The sequence below is a fragment of the Venturia canescens genome, chromosome 7 (assembly GCF_019457755.1).
Source record: "Venturia canescens isolate UGA chromosome 7, ASM1945775v1, whole genome shotgun sequence".
NCBI lineage: Eukaryota > Metazoa > Arthropoda > Insecta > Hymenoptera > Ichneumonidae > Venturia > Venturia canescens.
This window is the reverse complement of record NC_057427.1, coordinates 4,138,293-4,152,487: the sequence shown is the minus strand read 5'-3', so window position 1 is coordinate 4,152,487 and position 14,195 is coordinate 4,138,293. Positions and strand designations below refer to the sequence as shown.

Here is a 14,195-nt window from a genome sequence, read left to right as displayed (position 1 = left end):
TTTTTTAGCACGTATTCACGGTTTTTCTTAACACATTTGGATAGATTTCGGGTGGAAAGTATGGAGATAGCCGACGAAGATGTTAGGATAAAAGAAGCTGGGGGAACGGAAAATGTCGAAGCGGTTTCGATGTCGAGTTCGAATCTTTCGCTCGACCGAGTCAAAACGGCGAGGTTGAAGAATCGTCCAAAAATCAAAACGATGGCACGCTCGCAGAGTGTCTCCACTCCGCAATCAACGTCTCGTAAAATAGACGTTGATTACGGTTGTCAAAGGGCTGACACAAATACCGGCTCGTTCTCAACAATGTCGTGCGAAGATTTGGAAAACTGGAAACGAACCGCGGCAAGTCCGTCCGCATCTTCGGTCACATCGCCGACCGATGTTAAGGAAGAACCGATTCTGACTCTGGCCAGCAGCCTTAAAGGAAGTTCCAATATTATTATAGGATTCAACGTTCAGGATAAGAAGGATTAATTTTAAAAATTCGTAGCTGTGGAGGGATCACTCTGAGCGAAAACGTACGAACATTTTCTATTTGCCTCAAACAAGTATTTCGTTGCTTGAATAATCATCGCGAGCCTTCAATTTTTTTGAAAAAAATATATTCATCAGCCTCAATCCTTCTTACTTCTTTTGAATTTGCCTGCAACATTTTTTCCTCGACCGACGAACTTTGTGAATGATTGAAACCGGAGTTACTCATGGTATTTTTTCTTTCTAACAATTCAATGACAAACTCAGAGTTATATCCCTCGAATAAGAAAATCAAATCTTGTCGAAGCTAAAAAAAATATATTTAAAAAATACAGCTGTAGGGTTCGATGTTCAGGATCTTGAAATCAATGTTACTTAATTCTTTGCTTTTTTTTTTTCAAATCTATCCCCTAAAACGAGTCTTAGTGAAAAGAGAATTCATTTGAGATTTTCAATAGTTTTTTTTATATTTGAAATATTCAGTATAGATATTATTAAGCAATGCGTAACGATCACTCAGGTTTTTCTTTTATTCCAGTCACAGCCGTTTGTACTACTTATTTATTCGTTAAATTTGAGAGACGGTGTCATAACGAACTATTGATAAAATTGTAATTATGTTAATGGTGTAATTAGTCGTTTGATTCGTTGTCGTTTTGAAGCGACATCGACCCTCAATTTTTTGAGCTTTTTAAACAACAAAAGTCCGTATACTAAGTCGTGTAATTATGTAATGGAGTTAAGCCATAAAGTATGTATGATAGGAAATATTTCAAGATGTAAGAGAATTGATGAACTTGAATGTAAATTTCGAATTTGAGGAGAATAGTGTTAACAAGAAAATTCAAAATAGTGACAAAAAAGCTGGTTAATCAAAATTTCTTATGACTTAATTGTATAGCATCGCCTCATTTCTGTTCACCTGATCAATTCGTATAAAGGAATAGGACTTTTGAATTACTCCTATGCGGACTAAACTTTGGACATTGAAGGTTGGCAAGTTTGCGAAGGACAAAAATAGAAAATCTCGCCGAATTTTATTGAATTCTGATTTTCCACGTTTCTATTGACGTAGAGCTGCAAATAGTGTATATGTGAAAGCGAACGAAAAATGGAGTTCTATTTTTTAGTGTGTACAAGAAAAAGGAAAACGATTTAACTATAAATATTCTAAGTTGAGTGGACACTAATGTGATGTAGACGTCTGTTTTTGTTTACCTCATTGATTTGTATAAAAGAATAGGATTTTTGAATTTGCCTCGTACGGGCTAAACTTTTAACACATTAAATTGGCGAGTTTGCAAGAAAATAAAGAACGGCTCGTCGAATTTTAGTGATTTTTCATTTTCCACATTTCTATTTATGTAAAGCTGCAAATAATGTACATGTGAAAACGAACGGATAAACGAAGTTATATTTTTTAGAGCATACGAGGAAAGGAAAATAAATTATGAATATTCTTAGTTGAATAAGCACTAATGTGATGCATATCTGCCCACGTTGTAATACGCCATGTTTCGACTAATTTCCCTTGTAGCTCAGTCGAATTATCGTTGTTTATTTGAGCACAAAAAAAAATTGCATCGAAAAGTAAAAGTGATTTATGACTCAGATTATGAATGGAATGTAGAAAATTTCGTTCATCCTTTTCCTCATCCAACGTTTTCGTGGTTGACTGTAAGATATTTGTGAAAGAATAATGTTTAAGTTTATGTCAAAAATGTTTAGTTTCTCAAATTTTTCTCTGATTCCATCGAATCATCGATCCTCCATGATTTTATTTTTTTTTTCAAGGAAATAGTAAAACCTAATTTGATTCGTTGTACATCAAACGACTGCGTTTCAGAATGTCGGGCGTCCCTTCGGAACGGTGTCAAAGGAATAAAATATTTAAGAAAAAAATGTAGTTTCTCTCTTTCTCGGTAACCAGGGGAAAATAGGTCTCGGCTACGTTTCAATGGATTTCGTGAGCAATTTTCCATTAGGATCTCGTTTACGTAAGGCGTGCTGTGGTCACAGCAGTCGTTTAATTAGTCACGCATATGATCGGTAAGTGAAACTGCACATCCCTTCATATTTCGTTCCAAGTGTGACAAAGCTGTTGCGCTAAATATATATATAAAGAGAGAGAGAGAGAGCACGCGGGCGCGTAAAGGGCGTTAAAGGAGCAGGGGGAAGCGGATTGTGAAGGGGAGACGATCTGATCTGTTGTGCATCACAGAATTCGTAATCGTTTTGATTTCACTCACTTGCCCTCTTTCGACTATAATCCCATAACATGAACTCTTCTGGCACGTGCGTGTGCCCATCCCTTTTATTAAATTTATTATTTCATCAATTTTTTTCTTTTCTTAGCTGTCGACACGATTGATGAAACGTTTAACCGGAGATGGAAATCCGCACTCGCCTGTGGAGTCGCCAATTAAATGATCGTTTTGCTTTTACTCAGTAGCGATTACATCATTTTGGTGAGTGAGGCTAAAGATTTGTAACGCTCTTCCAAAAATACAGAGTGAAAAACAAAGTGATGATGCATCCTTGAAAAAATTGTTGGTAACTCGATTGTTGGTGATGTTAAATAATAAAATCAGTGGATAGAGTGCAGTTGATGTTTTATTGGTACATAGTACGAATAACCACGAAACAAGCATCGTATTTTATAAATTTTCTATTAAAGGCAGCCGTGTGGCAGCCGAATTTTTTTCAATTTTGTGTCAAAAGTGTATGACACAAAATTTCAGTTCAGGCGTTTTGTTTTGCAAATCAAAAGGCTCTTGGGTTCCTGGAGAGTAGTTTTACACCTAATCTACCCGAGATATCAGAATTAAAAAATTCTATCATAGGGTTAAAATACCGATAAATAAACTCTTGAAATTTCAAAAGTCTGTTTGTTTCCTTGCCGCAAAAAAATGACGAAAAAATCCGGCTGCCACACGGGGCGACCCCCTTAAAATCTGTTCTCTTTGTCGAGGCCTTGTTTCCAGAGCGGAGCACATATTTCAAACGGTGCGCTTACAAGTAACACTGTTTATACCAAATCCGAAAAGCGAAAGAAAAAAAAAAAAAAAAAAAAAAAATTGAAAATAATGTATTTTTGAGGAGTTTGAGGAAAGTGCAGGACTGGCGATGTGGGTGACGGAATCGACGATGATGTAAACGCTGCTAAATAGCGATCCGAGGGAGAATCGCAAGAGATGCACGTGCAGAATAATTGGAGCAGCATATTCTTCGTTTGACGCCGGTGTCCCCGTATTTGTGTGATACAAATAAGGGGACGGATCGGAACCCCTCGAAAAGTCGACCACCACAACGGGGTCACGCCTTGTTAGTTGTCTCGGGTGCTTCGTTCGGGACATGCGATCGGGGCTCTTTTCTCCAGCGAATGTTCTCTCACCCCTCGTAATTTTCCGATATTCAGAAGTTTCGTTGACGGATACTCAGTTAATCTGGGTTTATGCGTCATGTGACAACAGTAGTCAACGTTGATGTATATGCTTTCGAAGAAAATCGATCCAATTGTGAGGCGATTACGAGAATTGGAGAATTTCCTTAATAACAGAGCGGTGCACGAATGCGGAGCGGTTTATTGATGCTGGCCGATTTCGCTCAATCGCGAGGTGTGATCCACCCTCAGACACGCCGGACAGACGCTGCGTTCGATTTTACCATTTCTACTTTTCGCTATCGGTGCGTTCGCGTAATAACGACGAGTGTGCGAATAAATGCAACATTTTTTTCTTTAAAAACTAAATAATCAATATATTTTCAATGAGTCAAGAGTACGGATCATTCGACTAACCTCCCGTGGAATTTTCGAAATCTAAATTCCTTGAGACAGTTTGACCGATTAAAAATAGGCTCTGCCAGCCTTCGTGGGACGATGGCGAAAATCGGTTGACAGAGCCTTCTTTTAATCGGTCAAACTGTCCTAAAGAATTTTTCTCGCACTCGGGGTTGTGATATACCGACTGATTCATCCTCTTAAGCTACGGAGTTCGAAGAGGTAGCGATCGAAAGGGGGAAAAAAATAAAAAATATGTCAACTCGCGGTATTTTCTCCGAACTACTGTAGTTATAGAGTTATTAAAGAAATTTCGAAAGTAATCGAAAACAGCTGAAAACACACTATCGCTTTTGTAAAGACTCTCTCGAAGCGACTCGTCATTGCATAAATGTACTAGAGTCGTTATACCGCGATTCTATATAATGAATAAAAATAACCATTTGTTTGTCACAAATTTCAATTCGTGAGTACAACGCTACCGCAGACTTGTTGAAAATTATGAAAAAAAATGGTTTCCCTGTTCAGACGTATCGATCGGACACGTTTCACTTGTTTCTCCAGAAGCGATGGACCAAGATCTCGGCGACGAAAGTACACGAAGCGAGTGTAAAACCGAAGCATATGATTCCCAATAATCTCTGTCGTAGAAGAATCGTATTTAGTTTGTGTCCCGTTGGCGGGGGATCGTAATAGTCGCCATCCTGAAAATCAGTCAAATTATTGTATTTGAATTCGTATAATTTTTCAATGAGTCCAGCGTTGATCAATCGCCCGATGATTTTGTCGAATTGGTGGCGATAGGGTGATCCAGGACCGACGAGAAATGCCCTCCCATCCGACCAGAAGCAAGCTTCGGATATTTTGATTCGATCACGCCCGTGACGTCTTCGCATGCTCAGCACGGCGACCGTGCTTTCTCGTTTGCTCATGAGGCACGTAACATTTTTTTGTTCAGCAGCTATTTTTGGGCAGAGGTACATTTTAAAGCGTGCTCGAATACTTTTCCTTCGTAAATTCTCTAAAGTACGATCGGGATTGTAAAACGTTTTGTTCAACGTAAGCGTAGTGATGATCGGAGTCAGGCCAGCTTTGTCGATGTCCTCGAAAGTCCGGAATTCCATTTCAGCATCCTGTATGAGGCTGATCTCTGTGATCGAGGTGTACATCGTGTTCGAATAAGCCATCGACAGGACGATCAAACAGGTGAATATGATGCGTTCAACATTATTACTGGGTTTGCACGAGACTGGAATGGCGAAAAGTAAGCGAGCCAAGTTTATCACTTTCCACACGGGTGATTTTTTTATTCTCAAGAGGCATCTCAAGAGCACAAAAATAATGACAATCGCACCACTGAGGATGTAGCTGCTGAAGAAATTAATCGATACGAGTGTGTGCTTTACCGGCAAAATGGGAACGACCGGGCACCAGTAATCCGGCAAAACCGTAGCCGTTCGTAAAATCCGATCGCGTATGTTCGCTGTATAATGAGGCGAGAGATAAGCTTGTAAATCGATCTGCTGGGATTTTATGTACGTGTGAAGAACTCGAGCGGTGCTAGACTTTTTCGAGCTATCCAATTCAAGTGGTAAAAACAGTACGGACGCTTTCATTTTTTGTGCGATCATATCGATCAAATCCATGGTTGCACCTTTAACGAGGACTACTTCACGGAACTCGTTGTATCGGGTCATTGAAAATGGGGGTGCGTCGACGCTCGTGACCTTCAAAGTGTGCCCGGCCATGTCGGCAACTTTGTTGGGAAACCATACAGTGCTCGGGCTCCAGGCGACTTTTTTGTATTCATTTTTGAATTGATTAACCTGATGAATTATCGGGGACACTTGGCCTCGATTCGTGGCTTTCAGGTTTCTCGGCTCTTCGGCCAGGGGCAATTCAACGATCGTAAAATCGTATATTTTTTTCGACCAAGCGTAGTTCAAAAGGTCCTCGAAGCTTTCGCTCGGTATGCGATTGAGAAAAAGCAGGAGATACATCGGGCGGTATTGATAAACCGATATTTTCGCCAGGTAATCGATCAATATTGGTGACGGTAGTATCGGCAAGTTTTCCAAAGATTCATGAACGATGAGAAACAGTCTGGCTGTTGCGTCCATCTTTATGAAATAGTCCGTGGGCTGGTAGGGCGTTGAGCCATTTCTCCTTTCGAGACTGGCCCCGAGGTTGAGTCTTATTGCAGGAAACTCTCGCATAACTTTCGTGCATAACTCGTCGAACGCACGGCTGGATAATCGTTCGTGTCCGACGAGCCTGGTTATAAATGCGACTTGACGGAATGGCGAAACGTCGACGATGTACCGCGTCAAGCTGCTCATCCAATCGGAACTATTTTCAACTTTTCCCAAAATAATGCAAAACACAAAAGCACTGAGCAACTTCACAGCTTTCATGATGCACGACTCTCGCTGCCGAGCCCTTTACTGAAGCGGATTCTCGTACGAATGTCAGGGAATCGACATGATTTCATTTCCCAGAAAGCACTTAGTGTCCCATCGGGCTCTCCCTCGATGTCCTCAACCTGTCAAGTCGATCTTGATCATTTTGTCAAACGAATCCGCGATAAAAACTTAATACACTGGCCGCTCATCAAGTTTTCACAGAGCCAACAAAACTATCAAAGCAATTTTCATTCGAGTTTTTTTCACCAAGCTAAGCGAGCAAGCGCTTTGGTGAAGTGTCACTTCCCATAGAAATGTTGGTCCCTTATCATTCATCGTTGCCTCCATTCCGGAGTTATTTATCGGTAAATCTTGTCAGTTCGAAAAGAAATACGGACCCTTCGTTGAATGACTTCTGTTGAAGCGGGTCGACAAGAATGGAAGATCATGGAAGTCGAATCGTCGCGAATAGAGCTTTTTCTCCTGTTTCCTTTTTTTTCACTGAATCGTACAAGTGCGTGATGATGAAAAAAAAATTAATAAATCGTCAGCGTATGACGTTTCAGACATCGCGACGATTCTTATGGGCAGAAATATTTGCCAAAATTCAACGAGCTCGACGGATTGTGTGGGTGAGCTTGCAGCTCGAAAGTTCAGCGGGAGCGCCGACGCTCCGAGCATCGATCCGAGCGTCAGCTTGCCGTTACGTCCGTACCTAGCACCGTGCGTTATATACTTGTCGTATATACGTATATGGGCACACCGATTCGCTTATATTTACTCTTATATTTATATATATATCGAGAGGTCCAAAAGTTATCCGAGAGTCTGACGATATTTCACATTCCCCTGGGTCCATAACAACCTGAGGGACGATATATTCAATTAAGAATTAATGATTTAAGAAGAATGCTCGATTTAAGCAAACAAAATTGCATTTGAGTTCGTTCGAATAACCTTTGACAGAAATGTCACATTTTTTTTCGGCTAAACTTCAATTTTTTTCAGGAAGTGATATACGTTTCGTGAGATTCGCGTCGAGGGGTTCCCCAAAGTCAAGTAACGGACGGTGAGAGACCATGCAAATTTCGCAATTTGATTGGATGTCGAGCGAGATTTGGAAACGTGGATGAATCTTGAGTGAAAGAGTGGGGAGCTCAGTGTTGGGGCTAAATGCGAGGCCGTATTATACGAATATCAATAATTTTATGCACCCTCGAGAAGACACTTGCCGGGGAAATACACGGTGGGGATTTGGCACGGTGAAATTACGGGAGTACGGTAAATTACCGAAAACTCTCCCTTGAACTCGTTCCTTCTTTACCACTGAGTATATAGTCTCTATTAAATCGGTGATATTGAGCACCCATAGCCGAGACGGTCAGAACAATATGGAGAGACGAGACGGGGCACGAATGAGTTGCTTAATATCGGCTAAACGTGACTGCTGGAAAGAGGAGCATCCGTTACGAATTTTATGTATTCTATGCGAAGGGGAAAAACTACGAATATGATCTGTTTTTAATCTGTGCAAATCAATCGAGGATCGAGCCAAAACTTGTGTCGGCCATTCGCTTTTGTAAAGAGTTTTTGAGTCAATCGATTCTTCTTTCAGTTTCTTCTCATCGTTCTCAGTATTATCATCGTTATTTCAATTGTCTTTCGTCAATTTATTCATTTACTATAATAATATAATACAATAATCAATAAGAAACATCAGTTTCTCTGTGCGCAGGGAAAATAATTTATTCGATCTTCTTGAAGGAACAACGTTGAAAATTTGCTACTATGATCCTCGCACTCCCAGTCATGACCGATCCACGCACCTACGGGTTTAGTGCTTATAAAATTATTAGTCATAGTGTAGCTCATGCAGACCGTCTCAAAGGATTGTGCTGTTTAAAGAAGCCACGTGTTTGAGCATACTCCGGCACACGTCGATCATCCCCGATCTTCACACTTCTTGTAACAGCACGTGACCGACGAGAGGTTCAACAGAAAGGCTCAACGAATTAATTTGATTATCGTGGGCCAGTTCATGAACTTAATTGTATTTTAGTATCTTCCAGAATTGATTTTATCGGGATTCGAAATCTTTTGAGAGAACTACGTCACAGGGCAACGCAGTTCTCTTTAGGCTTGTGGCTTGTGTGTGCAGGAACAGTGGCCCAAAAAGAAAATTGCGTTCCAGGATCCCGACAATTCGATCTTTGCTTCAAACAATCGATAGTTTCAGGAATTGTCGAAATATATTCAATTGATAATCATACATTTATGAATATAGTTGGAGATTGAAACGAGATAAAGAGCAAAAGAAAAAAATGGGCACAGGATAGGACCAGTTTCAGGGAGCACATATAGTGTGACTGGCAGTAAATATGATGAATTTCAGGGCGCCTCAAAAATGTCCACCAATTAAAGAATTCATTTCACTGACGAAGAGTAAAATGCGTTCGAAATATGCATGATTCTAATTTATATTTTCTATAAAAAAAAAAAAGTATTTTAAAGAATAAGCCAATCCCGAGAATAAAAATGGAAAAACTGTACGTGAAAGTGACTTTGACGCTAAGTTTTTTGGACATCAGAAATCGACGATCCACGCGGACAGTGTTTGTTTCGTCTGTGGACGGTTTGGGGCAAGGTATGAAAAAATAATAAATTTTTTGACAAAGTTGGCCTGTGAAATTTTGCGACCAAGATTTGCTAAAAGGATGGAGGCGTTCCTACTGGGAGTTCAATCAATAAGGGTCGTACCCGTCGCGACGAGGCTAGCCAATGAGCAAGGGCGAATTGTACATCGCGAAATAGGACCAATGAGAACCGTCAGAAGCAACCCCCGATTACGAGGAATTTCTCTGCACCCTTAACCAGGAATGTTAGCTGGTCACGTGACATAAAAAGGCGTGGCTTCCATATGAATTATCCGTCTCGTATTTTCATGCTTCCAGAATCCTCAAAATGTACTGCGGAGATTCATTCGATAACGAGATCACCCGCGGTAAACATACCAGTGCAATATCTATATTCCATGTATTCGCGCGTCCATGGCTATGTGTTTACACATGCAAATGTGAAATGACATTGTTATAAGTGCGAATAAACTTGACGTCCCTGGGATATCAAAATTTGCTTTAAAGCGCACATTTTTCATCGCGTTTTCGTTGGTCATTCGAATATGACGGTTGTGCAGTGATGTAGTTTGAAGTATTTCGGAAGAGACCATTAAAAAAAAAAAAGTATTTTTAACTGACTTTCCACGATTTCGGTGAATTTACGATTTTCTGTTGGATTTTCATTTCAATTAAATCACGGTGGAACATAAAGGCAAGGGCAACATTTCTCCGCTGCTGGAAATACGGGAATGAGCTACTCTGAACCATTGTGGGAAATTAACGGAAATCAAGCACCAGTCAGTGTGTTTGAATATTCATTTTAAATGTGAACTGTTGATCCATTTTTTATTGTGCAATTAACAGCTCCTTATTTCTCGCGTTTCAATAATATTCACTCATACGATCTTTTGTACGCCCATTTTCATTAAATTTATCGGTTTAATTCTTTCTCAATAATGTTAAAACGAAGTAATTGTCGATCGGTCACATTGTCGTTATTTTTGGCAATGCGTAATGTACCAAAATTCGTGTTTCTTGGACGACCGTCCTTGTGTGCATGTCCCTGAGCGTGGGCCTGAGAAATAGTGACTAAATGTCACGACGTCATTTTCGTCGATCATTGTCAAATCTTGACGTTAAAACTGCAAGGATTTTTGCTCATTATACGATACAATATTCGAATAATTGATGGTTTTTTTTGGCGAACACAACATTTTTCATTAATTTCATACGATCGTACAAACTCAGTTTTTAATATTGTTTCTTTAAAAACAGGTAATAACGTCAGATATGTCACAATACGTAGGAAGCGAGTTTGGATCGTACCCAATGTGGGATAGCTCGGTTTTGTATCAAGCGCCACCGCCCAGTCATGGTCACGTCAATGATCACGGACTTTACAGGCAGCCTTGTGCTTTGCTTCACCAAAGGTTAGACTTTTGTAATTTGTTTTCCCGTTATCAGCCTTCGAACTAGAAAATTTCGGGGAAGTTTTTCTCGATTTGAAATCTCTGACAAGCGTTCCTTCAGTGAACATACACTTTGGGTATACGGCATGAAAATTTGTTGCTGAGGGTCTTGCGATTCTTTCGAGATTCGTATTATCAAATAATTATTGAAATAGGCCAAAAAATGTGATTCGCAGTCGATATACACCAAACGGTCGTTTGCCAAATCAGCCGACATCGACATCGAAAAAGCCGAGACGGAGAGTTGCGACGGTCTCCCAAAGACGAGCAGCTAATATTCGGGAGCGACGAAGAATGTTCAACCTGAACGAAGCTTTCGACAAACTTCGTAAAAAGGTATGTTTCTTCTGAATAAATATTTTATTGATGAATTAAAAGCAGGTCAATTCGAGTCCCAAAAAACACGGCGAAGAAATGAATTTCGAAATCAGCTTTTTCTAGATTCTTTGGCCTCGTAAATTGGCAGTATTTTGTCATAGATTTGTGGGATGAGAGAAAATTTAAGAAATTTTCAAGTTCACGCATATTTAATGCGAGTTTGCATTTTGGATACGTGCCTTTACTAACGACTTTGCTTACCTGCTTTCAGGTACCGACATTCGCTTACGAAAAGCGACTATCACGAATCGAGACTCTTCGTCTTGCAATAACTTACATCGCATTCATGGGAGAACTTTTGGGAATCGAGCCAAGCAGTCCGAAACCCGATTACATTCCACGTGAATATTATTTACCGAATTGAGCATCGACGAAGCTCATTCGATTCACGTAATTATTCTTCACATTAAAAAAGACTCTCCATGGTTATGTGAACGAAAGTTTCAAAAAGAAATGTTCAACAAATAATCCAGTCTTCCACGTAACATATGTGATAAGGTTTATATCGTTTCGTTAAATATTTTTTCGAATTTTCAAGTGATTTTTCACAATAAATACTCAACTTCCCATTGTTGATTGAGAAAGTGTGTAATTTCACGATTTTCCAACGAAATCTTGCATTCTCAGCGCATCATTTCAATATGGTACGTGTACAAGAATAATCCAGCAATTCTCTCAACTTGAGCTAAGCAATATTCAATAATCAAGTCTTTCGGTATTCGCAACTTTACTCCAAAACGCTCCTTTGTAAACACGTTTTCATTTTTAGTAATAATTATTTAAATATTACTGATGTGCAAGTTCATCAATTAAGTCTTCCAGAAAATGTAGAGCTGACAAGAATAATTTCGACGTTAAAAAATGCGGTACATTGATAAGGACTTTGGTTTGTATCCAATCGCTGACAAAAAATATGCAAACTAATGACAATAAAAAAATTAATCAATAAAAAGAAAACGGTTTGGAAAAATATTGATCAAGCTCGCTGAACAAGACCATCGATCCACAGTGGTTTTGTTGCCCTCGAGGTTCGAGTGTTTTTAGAAAATGTGCCATCAACGATCCTAAGGTGCTGCTGAGTGTACACGGAGAGACTTTTATAGCAAAAATTACTATGTTTTTATAGTAACGTCGGACCACATCGATATTATAATAATAATCGCTACAGAATGTCTTAAATAATGCAAAAGTTTGGGGAACCATTACCACTGTTCATAGTAAATGACGCGCTGTACTATATCAAAAATGAAGACCGAGCGAATTTCGATAAAAAATATAGTAAATAATGAAATGATTTGATAAAAATTTAGGAAATAACACAGCAGTCGTTTCTCGCTGTGCTATACGAAAAATTGCATAGTTTCGTATTTTCCCTTTTATCGCACTGATTTTTGCTCGATATTTATAGGAGGCGTTGCTCCGTATAAACATGAAAATTAACCAGTGGCACATAGTAAAATTTCAGGCAATTCGTCCAGTCCAATTCACCAATTTTTAATATTTCGCCAAAGACACGAGTCACATTCGGATATCGATACATCGTTCGATGTAAGAATGTCGCAGACATAAATTTTGCCTGTCGTACACAGTAAAATTTGAGAGAATTGCTTTCGGCATCAAAATTATTATGCACTTTGGTGAAATGTAATAGAATGGCGATTTAGAACAGCGCTGGTACAAAAGATAGCAAATTTTTCTAGCAAATTCATCGGAAATATTCGTATAAAAGTCTCTCCGTGTAGGCATAAATTTTCAAAATGGCTCTAGTACTCCGATTATTTGTCACTGATGAATACGTGTTCGTGGCGTGGAGTAATCGCGTGCACATTCATAATTTTTTGCATTCATGTAATGATGAAAAAATTGGAGATCACATTGTTGTATTTCAACGGAATTCTGTAGTTTATTTCTGGCCGATTAAATTATTGCATATAACATTTTGTGTGCTTCTTTTTATTACTCCACACGTTTTGTCGGTACGAACGATTCTTTCTCTACCTCGAAAGCTTGCTCCAATAAATTCAATAGGGTGGAGATTGTCCGAAAAAATACGAGGACTCAAGAGCCTGGTCCAACGTCAGGGTCTATTTTCAAAAGCACAGATGTCACGACGGTCGTTTTCGTCGATAAAAAAGAATCGACGACAGAGATTTGCAACTTTATTGACAATCGAGTACAGAACTTAAAGGGCACATTTGCATTCTCTACCAGAAAACATTCTACCAAGATTCAATTCTATCAGAAACATTTATACCAAAATTCATTTATACTCAATATATCAAGTCTCTAATATTTCCACCATGACCGAATACTACCTCGTAACAGCTCCACCAAATGTAAAAACTCTTTTTGAAAAATGAAGTTAATTTTGGTTGTACAACTACCATGTATATCAACTCTATCAGAACCATGAAAATAAATTATTTAGAAAATGTCTACCACGTAACATATCTACCAGAAAACATTTCTAGCACATAAATTTTCTATCAATTTACGCAACAACCACCTTACTTTTGTTGGTAAGCTAGGTAACTTTAATGGAAAATTTAAAAAATATTGTAACGTCATTATATCAATAAGAGTCATCGAGACGTTCGTGTATTTTGATCATTCGAATAGGTAGAACATGCATTTATACATTTGTAAGATGAAAACCATTTTTCATACTTCACGTACGTATATTTGTGAAAAAAATCGTTGTTGTAATTACTCACGTTTACAGGAACGGTCCTCGATCTTCTTCCTACCTTTTTCCTTCGCGATCCTCGCGCTCTCCGGTTTCCTTCACGATCCTCTCGCTCTCCCTCTTCCTCTTATCCTGTTCCATGGTTCCGATCAGTTCCGATCGTGAAGAACTTTCCACATATCTTCAACACACTTCTTAATTCCTATGTTTCTTTGTGCTCCCATGTTTCGAACTTATCACTTCACCTTTAACTTGTGTTATCACTTCACCGCATCGTAGAAAATCGTAATCGATTAATTATCACAAATTTACATTTTCGCTGGTCTTTTTTCGAGAACGAACTTGGGTTTTTATATTCACCAAAAATTAAACTTTACACCGAGCGCG

At 39.1% G+C, this 14,195-nt stretch overlaps 2 protein-coding genes across 14 annotated transcripts in view; both read left to right on the top strand.

The window, feature by feature from the left end:
- Positions 1–2,090, top strand: part of l(1)G0196 (inositol hexakisphosphate and diphosphoinositol-pentakisphosphate kinase) — a 32,707-nt gene extending 30,617 nt beyond the window's left edge. For all 13 annotated transcript variants that reach the window (XM_043425034.1, XM_043425032.1, XM_043425033.1 and 10 more), the window contains one exon: positions 45–2,090. In XM_043425034.1, the coding sequence (XP_043280969.1) occupies positions 45–477 (433 nt within the window). In that variant the 3' untranslated portion in view covers positions 478–2,090. The remainder of the gene's footprint in view (positions 1–44) is intronic.
- A 7,556-nt stretch (positions 2,091–9,646) lies between these two features.
- Positions 9,647–12,302, top strand: Fer3 (48 related 3). Its single transcript, XM_043423068.1, has 4 exons — positions 9,647–10,072; positions 10,551–10,705; positions 10,921–11,080; positions 11,334–12,302. The coding sequence occupies exons 1-4, from the start codon at positions 10,025–10,027 to the stop codon at positions 11,484–11,486; spliced, it is 516 nt and encodes a 171-aa protein (XP_043279003.1). The 5' UTR covers positions 9,647–10,024; the 3' UTR covers positions 11,487–12,302.
- Positions 12,303–14,195: the final 1,893 nt, after the last annotated feature.